Source organism: Geospiza fortis, unplaced genomic scaffold, assembly GCF_000277835.1.
Source record: "Geospiza fortis unplaced genomic scaffold, GeoFor_1.0 scaffold1, whole genome shotgun sequence".
NCBI classification, from domain to species: Eukaryota; Metazoa; Chordata; class Aves; order Passeriformes; family Thraupidae; genus Geospiza; species Geospiza fortis.
This window is the reverse complement of record NW_005054320.1, coordinates 6337590-6355594: the sequence shown is the minus strand read 5'-3', so window position 1 is coordinate 6355594 and position 18005 is coordinate 6337590. Positions and strand designations below refer to the sequence as shown.

Below are 18005 nucleotides of genomic sequence, written 5' to 3'. Positions count from 1 at the left end.
AGGCTACAGGTGTTTGTGTATAGCAGGAATTATGTGTCTTGTGTTGCATGCCACAGCTGCGTCCCAAATGGTGACACATGCCTGAACCCAACAGCTCCCAGCTGTTTGTGTGCAGGCTCATACAGCACATGCAAAGTTTGGACTTTCTGATTCCCCTGAAGGAGTCCACACAGGCTTGGTTTGGGAGCTGCCACGTGACAATTGCACACCCTTCACATGGCAATCACACAGCTGGACATTGATGCACTGGGACACAGCATGGATCACTGATTATAGACCCCATATTTGAGGGTAAAAACAAGAGAAGAAGCTAGTTGTTTTCATGCTTTACTGTGATTAAAGCTGTTCATATTAATTTTTTTAACTAACTTTTAACTATTAATAATATCCTCATTCTGATCCGTTTATGTAATCTGGTTTTAGTACCTAAATCATGCATGTTTTACTATCTTTACAATTATTATAAAGAAGGATCATGCACATGAGCCTATCTTGCTGACAGAAAGCTTTTGAAATCCAGTTTTATTTGAGAATGGAGTATAAAGGCTTGAGAGGCCAGCAGAGTTGTCTGCTATCATCACTTGTTTATATTCATGCTGGAGGCAGCTAGCAGAAATTGTGATGCTACAGCATAAGGCAAGACAGCCTCTACCCAAAAGAGCTTCAAGTGTTTAGAGTCAAATTATTCAACTGTGGGATGAGGAAGAGTTCCTAGGTACAGTCTAGCAGCCAGCTAAGTTGAGCATGCAGGTCTCCTGACCTGACAACATCCTGCTCTGCAGCCATGTGGCTCCTCTCAGTCTTTCAAGGAAAACACCAAGGCACAACCAACAAACAAACGTGTGCTTGCAGCTCTGGCACTCAATGCTGAGTTTCCCTCAGCTATTACAGCAGCACTGTGGTCACAGATTTTAATATTATTCAAAATAAAGGTGACCTCATACAGGATTTTTTCTACTAAGGAGCTTCTGCCTGGCTAACACTTGGAAATATCAGTCCCAGTTACTGCTAAAGCCCCCTGAACCCTGAGCCACGCACCAGGGGCTGCACAAGGGCCCAAATCCAGGTCCCCAGCTCACACTGCTCCCTGTTCCTTGCTAATCCCTACACACAAGTCTATTCTCAAGAATTTAAGCATGAATTCACCTGTTCAGAAACTCCCTTGTTTATGGGAAATAGTGATAAAATGCACCTTGTATCCACACTGCTGAAGCTAATCTCTAATTACTGTCCTCTGACTAGTTAACATTCTTTTTAATTTAACATGGATAAGTAGAAATGGTTTTGCAGTGTTATCAGTAACTAAATTTCAAAATAAATTACATTCCATGTTTTACAGACACATGTTGTTTTCTAGGAGAATACAATTTTCAAATGGAGTCAAATCTCTTCAGCTACTCTGAAGTCACCCACATGTTACGAAAGAGAATGATTGTGAAGAAACTTAATAATATTCTTCTTGAAGAAAGCTATTTTAAAAACAATTCACATAGGAAACTGGGAGTTTGGTATGGCAAAGGCCTAATCCCAGCAGATTTAACCAGTGATATGAAGAAGGATAGCAGCACCTGGAAATCATAGTATGTATAAAAGTTTGTGGTCTTGCCATTAGGGACCTGTCTCAAAGCTCATGGGAGTTAGTTGTGGGGATCTTTACACAGCCTTCTCTAAGCTTCAAAATATTAAAAGTATTTTGAATGCAAGCCCCGAATGTGAAGGTGCTTCTTAAGAAAAAACACAAATCCTTTTTCATTTTAGAACATTTGATAAGCCACTCTCCTGTACACAGAATGAAGAAATTCTTTCCTTCTGGTCTTTGAAAGAAGTCTAAAGTGTCCAATTGCATCTCACACAACAAATGACCTATCCAAAGTTGCATTTTCCTGTGCTCACAGTGTATTCCCATTAATACACTTCAATATGAAGCTCCATATCAATGTTTAAAACAGTAATGGACATACATAATTATATATTGTACATTATATTCCTAAGAGCCCCTGAATAAGTTTACCTAATGAGATGATAAAAATAAAGACAAAATTTACTGGAATGGGTGCTGCTCTGTGATACATTACACAGTAATTAACTCAAGCATTTGATACAGCACCACTTACATGACAAGGCACACTGAGCTCTTGTGTGCCACTGCAGAATGAAAGTAGTACAGAGCCCTTCTGACCCCCAAATCACAAACAAAAATGAAAATTCAGTTTGAAAGAACAAGGCATGCAGGAGTAAGAATAGGATGTTCTGAGGCTTTTGGTTTTAAGCCACCAGATACCATGATATGGCATGCCTTGTTGCATTTTTACATTCATGAAACATGCTTTAGATAGGTAAGAGTTTGGGGGTTTTAAAGTTCTTTTGTTTCACAATTTTTACCAGGTGTTATTCCATACATACTACTACATCCAGAACACTTTTACAGTGGAAATTGCCACCTCTCAGACATTCAAAAATAAGCAGAGTCTTTCAAATGGTTTTACTAACTTCTTCTTTTCCTTTATAGTGTTGTAAATGCATCACTATAGCATTTAAATACTAGTTTAATTAAACAAGATACCAGTGGTTAAGGAAGATTCTTCCTCTCCTCTGCCTAGCACTCTTAAAAAGCAACGTTGCTATTTCTTCACTTGCTGCTAACTTCTGTGTGGTACTGTGCATTTCAGAAAACTTTTAATCAAATGGTTTAATTCTATGTTCTATTCTGAACAGTGTTCAGAACGGGAATTTGATTTTTCAATTATATCATCTGCAAAGTCATGTTTTAGTAAGTAGCACAGGAGGAACATCTGAGAAGACAGTCTTGTGAACCAAGTTAAATATTACTTAATGAAGAAGTAGGATTTGTACTGAATTATGTACTAGCCCTGCATAAGGAGTGAAATAAGGAGTACTCTTCAGCCCTGAGTCTCTTGCTCAGTGCTCTGTCACTCGTATCAATGATAGAACTCACGAATGCCTAATTCTGCTTTGAGGCAGGGAGAAGAAAAACAACACAGCCAAATTACTGAGTTGACCTAGGCTGTCTCTGCAGAAATTTAGTCATAGGTTAAAACATTGCCAAGCACTAGAATGTTACAGGCATAATCAATTTTTCATGGAAACATACAGTTCAGGCAGTCTAAGCAGTGTTCAACATCAGACCAAGAGATGAGGAGGCAGGAGATTTTTCAAGTTCTCCAAGAAGCCTTTACCATCACTGTTCTTATGGCCTGACTGGAATGGAAATCTGACTAAGCTCCTAATGGCTCTCAGATGTAGAACCACTCATGTCTACACTGGCAATTAGTGTGCCCTGGGGATTCTTCCTAGGCATTGCCTTGGGAGTCTCAAAGTACACAAGTGAGCACAGCAATGCTGTTCCTCAAATCATTGGCCTTCTGATGGAGCTAAGGACGATGTTCATCACTGTGCCATCCATCACGTGGGCAGTGTTTGCCATGTAGACTTGTGCCTTCCAGCAGTTTGCACTTTGTGTATGTATTGAGCACACTCAGGGCCAGCACCTGGGATGAGCTTCCCTGCTGGGTGAAGAACTGATGTTGATGTGCTCTGGCAACCAGAATGAACAGCTACAAATCAAACACAGTTTCGTCTGTCTTTGCAACCTCATAAAGTCATACCCAGCAGGCCCTCCTCCACTGGGCAGCAACTTGAACCACTTCACAGAGCACTTCAAGTGTTCTTTCTGGTTTTGCTAAATTTCGGAAGGAGCAAGTCTTGGTCTGTTTTCAGTAGAGGAAAGTGGTCAGGGGTTTTACAAACACAAAGATCACGGGGCTCTTACAGAACACAGCACACTTCCACTGCAGAGCTCGTGTGCCATGGACTTCAAACAGATAAAGGCAAGGCTGGAAGTGGAAGGATCCTGCCTGACAGATCCATAAATATGTAGCTGCGCTCTATGAGCAAGAAACATTAGTCAGTGAGAAGGCTGGTGTGGGTGTGAGGCTGTGCTGGTTAAGCACAGGATTAGTTCCTCTCCCAAGTTTTTGAGGTCACTTATTCCAAGTGACTAGGTTGGATTCTGCCTCATTTTACAGCAGGTATGCAGAAGCAATATTAATTAAATTTTGCAATAATTAAATAAAAATAATTAATATCAGTCACAGTAAAAGAAACATCTTGTTTTAAAAAGTAGTTCTAATAATAGTTACTTCCTACAAAACTGCACCTGATTTCACATTTTAAAAATATAAATATAGCTTGGAAAACAACATGAAAGTGCTAAAATAGGAAACATCCATAAATATGCCATGTTTTCCCTGCTGAATATCTCCAAAACAGAAAAAAAGCAGAATAAATTTTGGAACAAATTATCTCAGATTTATCTAAGAAAGCTATTTTTGAGCACTAGCAGAATGAAAAATTGAAGTTAACCACAGAAAAAGTAAAGTGTTATAGGAGACACTCATCATTATAAATCTAAGAATATGCACATATGGTTACCAAGTCAGTCATCTCTTACATTTCAGTGAAAAGAAAAGGTTTTAGCTCATTTCTGAAGAGAAAAGTTGAATCCCAGTGAGCCACACAATAAATAATCTAATTATAACTGAGCTATCAAATGTTTTATTTTAAAGCCTATATCATGAGTTTCTGAGACCCTGCTCAAGAGTTTGAGCTCCTAGTTTTATACCAATATTATTATAGCCCATTTCACTTGGATATCTCCATATCTACAGATTTTGGGTTGCAAATAGTACAAGGAAATACATATTTCAAAGCAGCTGTTTTGTTTCAGCTCTTACTATGTCAGGGAAACATTTTTATTAGTTTCAGCTTTTTATAATTACTAATTAGTGGCTTTCATTCAAGAATTATGTATCCTGTTATTATGACATAACATATGTGAAACAATAACAGAGAATTTGACTAGCATACTATTCATGCTATGGATATTTGTTACCATAACTAAGGGGGGAAAAATATCTGTCAATACTTACCAAACTACAAGGAAAAGAATTGCGATATGCATACCACAAGCAAAATGAATGTATCACAGCTACACCTCCTTATTTTCCACCACATTTAAAAGCCAGCTACTAGAAAACAGTTCTTAGCAACCATCTTTAAGACAGTGAACTCACATTAAAGAGATCAATGTAGACTAGGCACTTGCTGAAAAAGGTCTCTAGGAATGGACGAATTCCACCTTCTGAAGGACTATGGGCAAAATGGGAAACATTTATGAATTTTTGTGTGGCCAAGATTTCCCTGCCCTGGCTCATAAGCAAATGTTTTTATCTGAGGTTCTGCTTTCATTTCAAATTAAATAAATCAGGCACTGGGGTTCTAATGGCTAAAATTTACCATCTCCATATTGCTGATTTTAAATAATTTCATCATGTACACATATGCATAATATATACATATAGAATTACAAGGACTCCCTACTGTAAAAAAACTTAGAAAGCCTTTTAAGAAAACAGAGAAACAAGCTTCTTAAAGGAGGTTATTGGAATATACCTGCATGATCCTGTTACTTCAAATGTTTTCACACTGTTCACCTCAAGATGCACCACGTACATTTAAGTTTTCCTTAAGGAAGCAGACTTAGGATTTTACTGTGCTACCTAAGAAGCGCTTCTCTGGTAATTTCTTCTCTTTGGAACTATGCACTTCACTTCTTAGGGATTAATGAAACACAGTGATGCATGACATGAATGGCTTATACAGACTGCAGGAAGAGAAGCCAATCACCTTTACCTGAAGTGGGAGACTTGCAACGCTCAAGCTCCAGGGAAACTGGACTGTCACTGAGTTCAGTCAGGCCTGAAAAAATGGAGTTAAAGAGTTAAGTTACAATCTAACAGGGCATGCTTCAACTTTCTTGGTTGATGATATTCTGCACTTTAAAGTCAATTTGGAGAAAGGAATGGTGTGAAATGAGAGGGAAATAATCTATTTCAGATAAGTGCAGTTATCAGGCTGTCACTGCAGCAATTTAGGCTTGGTTTAAAAAAAAGAAAAAAAAAAATCACACCTCTTGTTAACTCAGATTTGTTTTCCGAGTGCCTTGGGATAGAAAAGAGTGACTGTACCTAACAAAAGAAAACAAGTAAGTATAGTTTAAAATTTAAAAGTCTGTGATATGACTCAAACTCATTCATCCCTGTCAATCTGATGTGGAATCAACTCTGTGCTTTCAACTGCTGCATAATGCAGGGAGGAAATCTTAAAAGAAGGGAAGAAAAAAAGTAAGATTACCGCTACTGTGCAATATTAGAATTTTCATGAATTCACACAAGACGGGTCATTTTAAAGGACACAGAGGCATTGATAATGCTGGCTGTGACACTGAATTTTCTGACAAAATACTTTCTATATGGCATATATATATATATATATATATATTTGTCAGGAACTCCACCTACATGGAAGACAGCACCAAGGAAAGCAATCCTAGTCTGTACTGCAAAAACTCGAGCTTGTTTCTGTGAGCAAACTAAGATCCACCTTTGGCACAGGTTGAATGTTCCAAGTACAAATATGCCTTTGGCATGGTGGGGAGGGAAAGTCTGAGTTCACTCTGTCTTTTACCATGGGCTAACTGGGCATGGCCACACCTATTCAAATGCACCCTTTGTATGTATCTGCAATGCCCTGTGGCTCACCCTTGTTACAGGGGCTCTGGCACTCCATACCATTGGCTACCTGGGACTGAACGCAGCCCTGCTCAGGCATTCCCATGCCAGCTAGGTGGACCCACAGCCCTCAGGTCAGAGCCCAGAGTCAGGGGTACATTACTGTCATCCTGATATTGGATTTACACACACTCTGCTTGTGCTGCATCCTGAGAATCAAACATCCTACAAGAACTTTTCAGTATGCTTTAAATGGGCACCATGGCTTCTGTAAGAGAACATGTTAGAATTTTTATTGCTTCTGGACCCTCAGAGGTGAGGCCCTGAGACCCTCACCACTAAAATTCATATACACTCTTGTTTTGGAAAATTCTGCCACTCAGTCACTAGTCCTGCTTTCTTAGTATTAAATCCAGTGGCATCTTAATGTAGGTAGTGACAACTTTATTACAATGTATTTTTGAACTGCTATAAGAACTGAAGAGGATCCAGAGCCCCAGCCAGCAGAACAAAAAAAGCCCTCCTACCATTAATGAAGCTGCAGGAGTGCAAGAATAATGGTGAGAGCCCTTTGGAAAACCAGCAGTATTGATTTACTCAGTTAAGTCAGTATTAACAACATACTTGCTCCTGACTTAAGAAACAAGATCTGCCAAACTAGACACTTTTGTTGAAAACCAAAGATTTTCTATTTTGAAAAATGTACTTGAGTCTTTCTTTCATTTCACTTAGAATCTGTGAGAAAAAAATTGTATTTCAATCAATTGCAAGTTCAGTCACTTTTGATGTTATGAGAATATTCAGAAACTGTAATAATTTGGGAAGCCTCTCAAGCACAGCAGATCTTACTTCCACTTGAACCCAAGATTTCTGTATGTACCTAGAGGTTTGGGACAGAATTGATTTTTTGCTGCAGAACTGTCTGCAAGGTGCAGAGGGAGCAATTTTACATAGCATAGAGGCCTTGAATAAATAAAACTTATACTGTTTCTTTTGTAAATGTATTATTTCAGATGGGTAAGTTTTAACATCTTGCCTAAGATGTTCTAAGCATTGTATAATTAGCACTGGTGTTGGATACAATACCAAATCCCAGGTCAGATTTGCTTCTAAATAGTTTGGGTTTTCTTTATACTATGGAGTTCATAAAAACAATATTCCATCTCAATATAAATTATGGTGCTATAGACTTAAACAAGAAAATCACCAAACTGCACCACCCAAGAGCAACCACAGTAAGAAAGCCATGACTTCATGTTTGGCACAAATTGCAACATGAAACATTAAAGATACATTTCATGTTGTGGTATTTAAGAATGTTGAACACCTGAACTTCTCTACAAACCTTGAATTGCTGTCAAGCCATGGTCACCCCTAGCAATGACCACCTACAGATGCCTTTAAAGAAGTGCAATATATTCCCATGTGAAATGGAAGTGGTACCATGTGCCCTGCACAAGGGCATTGGCTTAATCTCACTTAGATTTGCTTAAGCACTTCCACTTGCATATTTTCTCCTGCCATAAATCTTTATTTCTTTGAAATATTATGATGAGTTCTGCTCATTACACTTCCGTTTATTCAAAGTCTCTTTTAATCTTGCTAAATTCTAAATTCTGAAGATGTTGTAAGGCAATGAATTGCTCAATCATCATTCACTGAAAAGGATAAACACATATTCGTCAATTTTTTTGTGTTTCCTTTAATTCTACTAAATGTTTCCCTTTGAGATAAGAAAGTGAGCTCTCAAGTTTTTCCTTGTACTACTGCTAATTTTTTACTCTTATTTCCTTTTAAAGGAAACTAAACTAAGTATTTTCAATAATTAACCATGTATAAATATTTCCATGAACCTCAGCTTCCCCCAAATGTCTGAGAGACTACAACAGCTACTGAAATTTGATTAAAAACTATTTTCACTTTCCATTTTGAATTCTATAGGCAATTTGTTCCCCAAGATATTTTAGCTATATTTAGGCCCCCAAAACCACCACCCCAGCAAATTTTAAGCCCACCTAGAGCAAGAGGAATATAGCAGTAAAAAAAAGGCAAAAACCCAAGACTGGCAATGTGAACAATCCCCTGAGAGAAGATATACCCATTGACATTATAAAGAAATTGGCTTTGGTTTGAGCAAATCATAAATGTGTAAATAGTGCAAGAGGTATATATATCACATAAGGCATTAAAACACTTTTAAAGACTTCTCCTATGGATACTTTTCTAAGTTTAGTGCAATTTTCATTGCCTTTTTATTCAAGGATCAAAACTAGTATGAGGTAACAACTTTAATGAACCCATAATTTAAAATTAAGTTTGAAATTTGAAATTTCTATCTGCATGTTCAAATGATTCAGACTGATAATTTACTCTAAAGCCCCAAAGCCATCACATCTTTGCTTATAAATAAATGGATTATAAATAAATTGTCATAAATATTCACAAGCCAATAAAATAAGTAAGCTCAGTGTTATCTCAATCCCTCATCTTCACACTGAATTATCATACCATGTTTTCTTTATGTTTATATACCTATATATATCTATGCATGCATTCTTTGGAAATTAGTTAGCTCAGAATATAGCTATTGACTTAAGCTCAACTTATATTAGCTTCTTAGGTGTGAATTAAAGTGCCAATTACTGATATACAAGGACTCATAGCCACAGTTTTCTGCATCCTCCTGTCAGACCAACCATACTTGTGCTCACTCCCTCTCAAGGGACTGGCCTGAGGGAGGAAGAAGAACTTCTCACTGAAAAGTCTTCATGATGAAAATTATTTTGCAATGTATCAACATCCCTTGGATTTGACAACACTTTGGATGCTTCATAAAGACTATTTTCTTGTTCCACCAACAGATGGTATGAATTTCTAGTAGGAGATGCAAATTCCTTTTGCATCATTTTGGTATTTTTATATTCTGCTGCAGACATTATCCCCCTAGATGCAATAAATGTATTTGTTTTAATACTTGAATGCATATTACCCAAAATCAGGTAATAACATGTACAACTTGATTTCAACTGAAGAAGAAAACCAACCAAACAACAACCAAGCAATCTCATAATTCTGCAATATGGCACAGAGAGTTTATTTTATTTAGCTTGTCATATAATCTTGCTGCAAAGGGAGGTGGCTGTAGATGTTACAGCAAATGGAACCAGTCATCAACACCTGAAAGTTATGCCCAGCTCTGCACTTATGCTCATCTTAGCTTCTTCTTTTCCTCAAATTACTTCCCTGATCGGACAATTACGTTCCAGTCTCTTCCACTGTGTATTCCTAGAACGGGTGACATTCCTCCCCTCCTTGCTTCCCTTTCCCATTTTGACCTCCCAAACCAGAGATTGTGCTACCTTAATGCTCTAAGTCCACTCTGGGTGCATTTGAGTCTACTTTACATATGTAACCAGTATCAAGCTATCTATAGATTATTGGCTAAAATTCAGAACATTTATTCCACCACAGCTTTCCATATTGGATATCCTTGACATTGTCGATTATCTCTTTCCTCTTCTCCAACATATTGCTTCTTTCCTCTTACATGTTCATTCTTTTTTTCCCTTTCCCTGTTCAGTTGCAGGACATCTCAGACTGAAATATCAACACTTTCTTTCTCTGACCCAGTATTTGAAGAGATTATTTTGTATAAACATGGCAATAATTTTTTATATATATATATCCCTAGTGATTCATAAATACACATCTTCAACTTGGATTTCTTCCATCCAAGTTAGAGTAGTAATCCTGTCTTTCTAAAATCTATTCAGGCTTTTCCAAAGAGGAAATAGCTCCAAATAGGAACTTAACATTGCCAAGATCAACCCAACGTATTTTTGTGCGGAAATCTCCTCTTTACTACACGAATAGAGTTATCAGCATCACTGTCTTCTCTTATACTCTAATACATAATATTGGTTACATCTTTGAATGTCACACTTTAACCTCATAATTAGGCTGGACACTAAATTACATTGTCTTTTCTTGCAAATCACCGCTAAAATGACCAACAAAAATGCAAGTATCTCGCTCATCAATAATCTCTTCTTTGGCTTCAATACCTGCAAGTCTTATTTCTCATACAGATCCACATGAAATTATCTTCCTGCTTCATTACTTAATTGAATCAACTACTCATATATCTTCCCATTAACTTCCATTTCCCTGATATAACCCTTAAAAGTTTAGACCTAATGTTTCTGTTATCACATGACTGCTCCTGCTTTTGTCATAATAATATTGGCTTCGACTGCATGATCCCCAAAAATAATTTACTTTTCCCATCATCATCCCTTATGAGAGAAGATAAACTTGGAGGCAAAATCCAAAATTCCCTCTTAAAACCCCTCTTAAAATTAATCTCTCAGATAAGCAATATAACAAAGCACAACTTGAGAGTGACTTTGCAAGATATTTCAGTCTGTGACAGATTCTAGTCCTGTTCTTGATCTTACTGCACCTTTCAGATCATACAATATATGCTCCTGTATAAGTATCAAATGACAAAAGCAAGAACCAAACCATTTTTGAGGAAAGAAATTAAACAATGATCTTGCCTAGAACTCAGACTAACACTTCACAGGAAGATTTTGCAGACTTTTCTGACTATGGGGACCAAGACAGAAACAAGATAATACATTTTCAGCTATGAAAGATTCTTTGGTCTATGTTTGTAATTCTGAATGAGATCACTGGTAATTTTTGCCCTTAGAATTTATTAATTTTAGAGGGGGCAAAAAATCCCCCAAACATTTGGCTGCTGTCTGTCACTCAGGTTCTCTGTTACAGACTTGAAATTAGCAAGATCAGACTAATAGACTTTAAGATATCATACACCAAACCTTTTTATGGACTGCTGAATTGGTAACTGGACTAGTCTTTTGACTAAACAGACCACCTTTTATGAACTATTATGAAATAAAGTCATAGAAATCAGCCTAGAGGAATGGAACAGAATGTGTCATGCAAGTGTACTAATGTATTTCAATAGCTACATAACTTTATATTTATGAGAGATGATCAAACAACTGCCACTCTTTTATCCTGTCTATACTGAATATTTAATATAAAATTGCCTATCCTGTTGTTCTGTGAAAAGTACTTTAAAAAGAGGCATCCTAGAGACCTAATTACATATAAGCACTGCAGTTAATTAAGATACGTATGGCTCATCTGTTGAACAGTCATTTTTGCAAAATTAATTATAGCTTTGTTCACTGTATTCTGCAGTGATGAATACTAATATTTAAATTTCATATCAGTATAACTCAAAATTTAAAGATATTAAAAACATGAATTTTCATAGCCCTCTTTGATGTATGTATTTTTATGCCCACTTTACATTCCCCATCAAAGAACAGAGGCATGAGATGGTTCCTGAAAGCCAAATATTTAAGTACCAAACCAAGATTGAAATTTTAAATTTCATAGCATCCAATTCAATGGGTACTCTTTTAAGCCACATTGTTCTTCTGAAAAAAGGGAAGAATTAATTGGTAACTACAGATAGTGCCATTGCAAAACAAGAAATGCTTCATATTAGTAAATGTACATGGAAACGAATATAAAACCAAAGAAAGATACTGTCACCAAGAACATAACATTGTTTTCTAAGGCCCAATCTGTCCCATATAACACTGCAGTTTTCTCTTTGACTTCCTTTCTAAAGAAAAGAATTTCTGTATAATAAAGGTAATTGTCAAAAATAAGCATGATTGACATCACAAAATGTAATAAGTTTGCATGCATGCTGAATGTGTTTAAAAAAACACATTACAAAGCACAAACACATGGGTTTAAGTCAGGCATAGTCCAATCATGATAAAGCTTTTTGCCTAACCTTTATAGAACTTACTCTGATAGGAAGTACGGATCCGTTTCGTTAAATCTGGATAAAAGTTAGACAGGCCACGCATGCAAAAGTTGTCTTTGGAACATGCCAGTACACCAGCATCAGCAGCAGGCAGAGGAAAGAGAGAAAAAACAGTCTAAAGTGAAAGGAAGTGATATCATAACCAGCATCTAGAACAGCCAAGGTGAAGAAATTTCAGCAGATGCTTACCTTCCAATTGGGAGATATAACAAGAAAAATAATCAAAAAAGTAAAGGATGTGGGATGGATGGTGAGAAAGCAGCTGAGGCTTTTTTTAGATGCACAGTTTCTATGAGCAATCTAGAAGTTGCAATCCTTCTCAGCGGTCATTTATCCGCAGTGGGCTCCATTCTGGCAGCACTGGATAGCTGGAATGATGCCTTAAAGGATTGGCCCAGACTGCCACTGACAGAGAAAAACCCTCTGTGATACAGTGCTTTTAACAGCTTTTTCTGCATGAGCAATCCTCCACCTTTTGTACAGAGTTCTGCAGCATGTTGTTTGTGGCTAGCTGCTCACATTTCTTAGGGAGCTGCTGTGAGGCTGGCTGAAACCAGACAGAGAAGCTGAAGGTAACTTGAAGCTGCTCGTCTCTTCTCTCCTCAGCTGCGCCAAATTTACATATTTAACACTTGGCACAGATGGGAACTAAGCTTGCCATGATTACATGCATAGAAAGTGAGATAAATGGTTTTTCAGGAGCAGAAGTAGGCCTGAAGACTTGTATTTTATTCTATAAATTTTCCTCTAGATTTTACTTTCTGTTTGGAGTGTAAACACATTCCCAATTAAAAAAAAAATATTTCCCGTAATTCTATGGAGAAGTAGGACTTGATTCAGCGCAGGGTCTGCTGATGAAAATGCTGATGGCATAAACCCACTATAATCTGTTGCTTTTATAATTTTAGCATTAGATTTAAAACTCCACATTTTCAAAGATATTTTAAAATCAAATTCTAAAACTTCACAGCTATGAAAAACACATTTCATAATTGTGTCTAACTCTTGCATGTTACTATGGAATATGTCAAGTGGAAAGACTTGAAACAGATGATCTGACTTTTTCTCATACAAATAAATGTTTATACAAGGAAATGTTTAGATAACCAACAAAGTATGGTAAAATTTAGCTCTACTGAAGTATTAATATTTCTAATACACAACACATAACAACAGTTATGACTTACTCGATCGTCTTAGCATCAAATTTTAAAATGGGTTTGTAGGTTTATATCAAGAACTGCACTAATGAAGTGCTTAATTTGAGCTCCTTGTGTTACCTACATAACATGCCTCCCAGGTGTTACACATCTCTAAACACAGCTGACTATTCAAATAAATAGCTCCTGGCAGAAAATACATTTAAGCTTAAATTGAAGTCTTACTTATTGGTATGAACTTACTGAAACCAGAAAGAAAATAGCATACAAACTACACATCAAGTGACTGCCAGAGAAACAATTTATTGCTCTGCTCATTTTGATTTTTACAGACTCAGCTAAGGGAATTACTTGCTGACCTCCATCCCAAAAGGAAAAAAAAAACACCTCACAAAACATTTTATTTCTGAGAAAATGCCTGCACCTAGAGCATGTCAAGTTTCTTTTGCCAAGTTATAGAAACTCCATTGGCCGGCAAATAGTCATGCATTCCAAAAGCACTAGAAAAAGCCACAGGCAAAAAAACCAAAGAAACATATCAGGCTCATAAGCACAATAATTTATTTCCTACCTGCAGCAAACTGCCTGCTCTTGCGGGGTGAGCGGGGCTGCCGCTGGTACGGATCACTGGAGCCATAGAGGTCGAGGGTGCCCATGCTCAGCAGGACTGTCTTCTGCATGAAATCCACAACTGCCAAACCATTGCAGTTCCCAAAAGCCACTCTGCAAAGAGAAATGTCCCTCAAAAGTGTTAGCAATATAAATTCTGAAAGCAATAACAATTATTATTATGAATAGTGCACAAACCTTTTCTTCAGGAACTACTCAAGCTCACGTTTTTTATTTCTTACAGATTTGTAATCCTGAATTTTAAAAACTGTTCTCTGAATTAACTTTCCAGAAAGCAGTTACAACTTCTACCAACTTTCTGTATCAAACACATTGCAGTAATGCCTAAATGTTGCTTCATTAAACAATATAATTCTAATAATAATTATATCAATTAGGACTAAAAATTGGGACGTATTAAAAAGTGGTTATGCATTTATATAAAATACAAATATAAATCAAAATGTAAATACAAATACATGTAAAAAAATTCTTTTAAAGCTACATGTTACTGACAAATGAAATATATTAGGCTGTATTGTGTAGATACCCAAATCTGAAAAGCATTTATAAAATTTCCTTCCAACTCTGTCAGCTTATCTACAGCAGAGATTTCTCTCTACCCCTCTGAAATACTTCTGCAAATGCATTTTGATGGTGGTTTGATTTATGGGCAAGATCTCTTTCCTTCTGCATCAGACTGCAATTTTAAATTCCAGACAGAAAGGATTGCAGGCACAACCACAAAGAAACTCAAAAACCCAAACTATGTTCAATCATATTCAGAATCACTTGCTATCAGGTTCTGTAATTTTCTGCACAGAAGCATAAAAGCACTTAATTCACACTAAAAGTGAGCTGCGCACTCACCTCCACCTGACTCTTCTTAATGTATCTCCAAAATATCTGAAAGGAATTTGTGTGTGGAAAAACAACAACGCAAAAGGAAAGTAATGAGGTGGAGGGAAAGCAGGGTAGCTGGAAAATTTTCTTCTGTCCTACCTTTTCTTACACTGCTTATATTATAAAAAAGAGGGTTCCATATAGCAAATAAAAAAGTAATATGTAAAGAAAAATGAAATTATTTTTCCTCAATTGTCAAACTAGCAAATTAAGGCACCGTCTGCAACAGTGGCTTGAATTCTACTGTTTAGCACACTGGGTTTAGTCTCAATCCTGACTGCAGTACAGCATCTATGGAAATACTATGGATGCACTTTGACTTTTCCCCACTGGCGTTTTTGCCCTGACTGGTGTCCCTCAGGGGCCCATACTGGGACCAGTACAGCTTATGTCTTTACCAGTGACAGAGACAATGGAATGGAGGGCACTCTCAGTAAATTTGCAGACAGCACCAAGCTGAGATGTGCTTGAGGGACAAGAACCATCCAGAAGGACCTGGACAAGCTTGAGAAAATGGCTCGTGTGAATGGGGGTAATGGTTTTAGACTAAGAGAGGATTGATTGGATGTGTTCTTAAGTTCCTGCACTCTGTGTGGAGAAAAAAAAAAGCATAAAAATGACAAGTGTCAATCTCATCTACTAATAGTTTAGGGGAAAAAAGGCCATTTGCACTTTGAAAATTATTAATCTGAGATTAATTAATTTTCAAAAACATGAGTCATAAGAAGAGCTAGCAATCATTCACACCCCTGGTCAGCAAATTAACAAAATATATAATTTCCTGGTCTGTATTTTTCTAAACTCCTCTAATTTCACACACAAGCATGAATCTAACATTTCTTATACCCAAACAAATGAGTCTAAAAAAGACTCTGAAGTTGCTCATTAATAACAGTTCTGAGGATGAATAAAAAAATCTAGACAGCCATTACTATTAGGAAGGCTTAAGATAAATTACTAACAACCAAGTCCTTATGAAATCAAAACCAAAATGAATTTCTCAGTTTTGAGCAATGAACAGAATTAGTTGCTAGGTGATCTCCTATTCTGTTGGTATTTTTCACAGAAATGTCATAAAACCCTCATCAGACATTTCTGGACAATTAATATGCAGATTAGCTGCAAACTGTTACCCCATGAGCCAGTAATAAATTTTCAGTCACTGCTTTCAATCCAACAGAACCTACTTCAAAACAAATTTATTATTTGTATTTAACCTTGTTGCTCAAGGTTAACCTAATTCTTCAGTTGTAATTGAAGCATTTTCCAAGATAACATGAAGTTTTTGATGATTCATTTCAACATAAATAAAACAGGTGTTAATACTTTTGGTTTGTAGCCTTGGTACTGTTATAAGTAAACCAATTACATTAAATAAAATTTTGCAGTGTCTGAAATCTTTCATCTTTACCGGGAATAAAGGGTTTTTTGCATCATACTTTATTCCTGTTTCATGGCTGCAGTATAACAGTTCCAGAAATCATAGTAATTTAATTAAAAGAATAATGGAAACAGACTCTCCAGAACACACACCATTTTATGTCTTTGACCTAGTTAAACTGATTGGTATATGAAGAAAAATTAGGCAAAAAATGACCCAAATAACTCTACAATTAGCATGGCAAAAACTACATGCTCTCAGGCTTCATGCTGAAGTGGAATAGGTTTCTCCACATGGTGAAGATAGATAACAGGTAACAAAGTAGTAAACAAAAATTCTGATAAAAGAAAGGACTGTGCCTTCTCATAGGCCTGAGGAAAAAGTTAAGAGTGATAAGAGAAAGGAAGAGAGAAGAGAGTCTGCAGAAAAAATGTAAGGAAAAAGACCTTTCTTGGGTAGATTTTGTAGGAAAGTTAAATTCAGGTTATCAGCCTACTTTATTCATACACGCATTTATTTCTGAAACACTCTTGCACTGGGCTTATGGCATTTTAAAGGAGGCTGTCCCATAATCTATTATTGCTCCTAGCAAATGAAACTATTTAAAACACTTGATTGAATCAATCAGTGGTTTAGGAAACCACTGTGACCATTAGGAGAACCACAACCTATCAGAAGAGTTTACAAGTGACAGAATGGTGTGATTATTCAGATGCTGCCTTGAGGTCTGAGACCTGCAAAGGAGCAAAACCTAACAATTTGCACAAGTGACAAATGTATCAAGGTATAGCAAAGAAAAGAAACTCCTAGAATTCATTAATAGGAAATGGTCTAGAAATTCAGGCTGAAAACTTGAAAAAACAGGCCCCAGAAGACAGTATTTTTGCAGAAATGTAAAAACTCTGCATTAAATGGCCTAAGTCTCTGAAAAGAGTCCAGTGACTTACTGAAAATCAGCAGGAGTCAGCACCTAACACCAATTACAGCCCACAGTTTTATTGGAGTAACACCTACAGGGAAAACCATTTTAATGTATCAGGGTGACTCTCAGTAAGAGAAAACATTAAAAATTTGCAAATAAACTGAACCTGAGGAAACAATTACACACACTCATTTGCATTGCCAGCCAGAATAGAGAATTTAAATGCTCCTTATTCAATTCTCAATTTCAGGTCACCGATTCTTATGCAAGCAGACATTAGCACAGACATAAAAATGCTGCTCTCAGAAGACAATTTCCAACTAAAATATGATGTAATGAAAAATGGTATTTAACAGTTAATCACTTCACCATTTTCCATTAAATGCATTTCACCTTGGTGAACCTTTCAAAATAACTTTGAAAATTACAGATTTGAAATGCAATTAGATCTTATTTGAAAGGATGGAAAGAATTATGTGAAAAGATTCAGTCTTTTAAATAGGATTAGTAAAAATATTGGCAAGAATGGCAGTTTAACATCCCATATTACAATCTCTGTGTCAGT

General features: G+C 36.6%; 1 protein-coding gene across 3 annotated transcripts in view; it reads right to left on the bottom strand.

The window, feature by feature from the left end:
* Positions 1-18005, bottom strand: part of STXBP5L (syntaxin binding protein 5 like) — a 184176-nt gene that overhangs the window by 34585 nt on the left and 131586 nt on the right. For 2 of the 3 annotated variants that reach the window (XM_031056622.1, XM_005420578.2), the window contains exons 18-20: positions 14197-14348; positions 12448-12519; positions 5713-5778 (exon numbers count right to left, since the gene is read on the bottom strand). In XM_031056622.1, the coding sequence (XP_030912482.1) occupies positions 5713-5778; positions 12448-12519; positions 14197-14348 (290 nt within the window). The remainder of the gene's footprint in view (positions 1-5712; positions 5779-12447; positions 12520-14196; positions 14349-18005) is intronic. The other variant, XM_014306851.2, reaches the window with a different exon arrangement.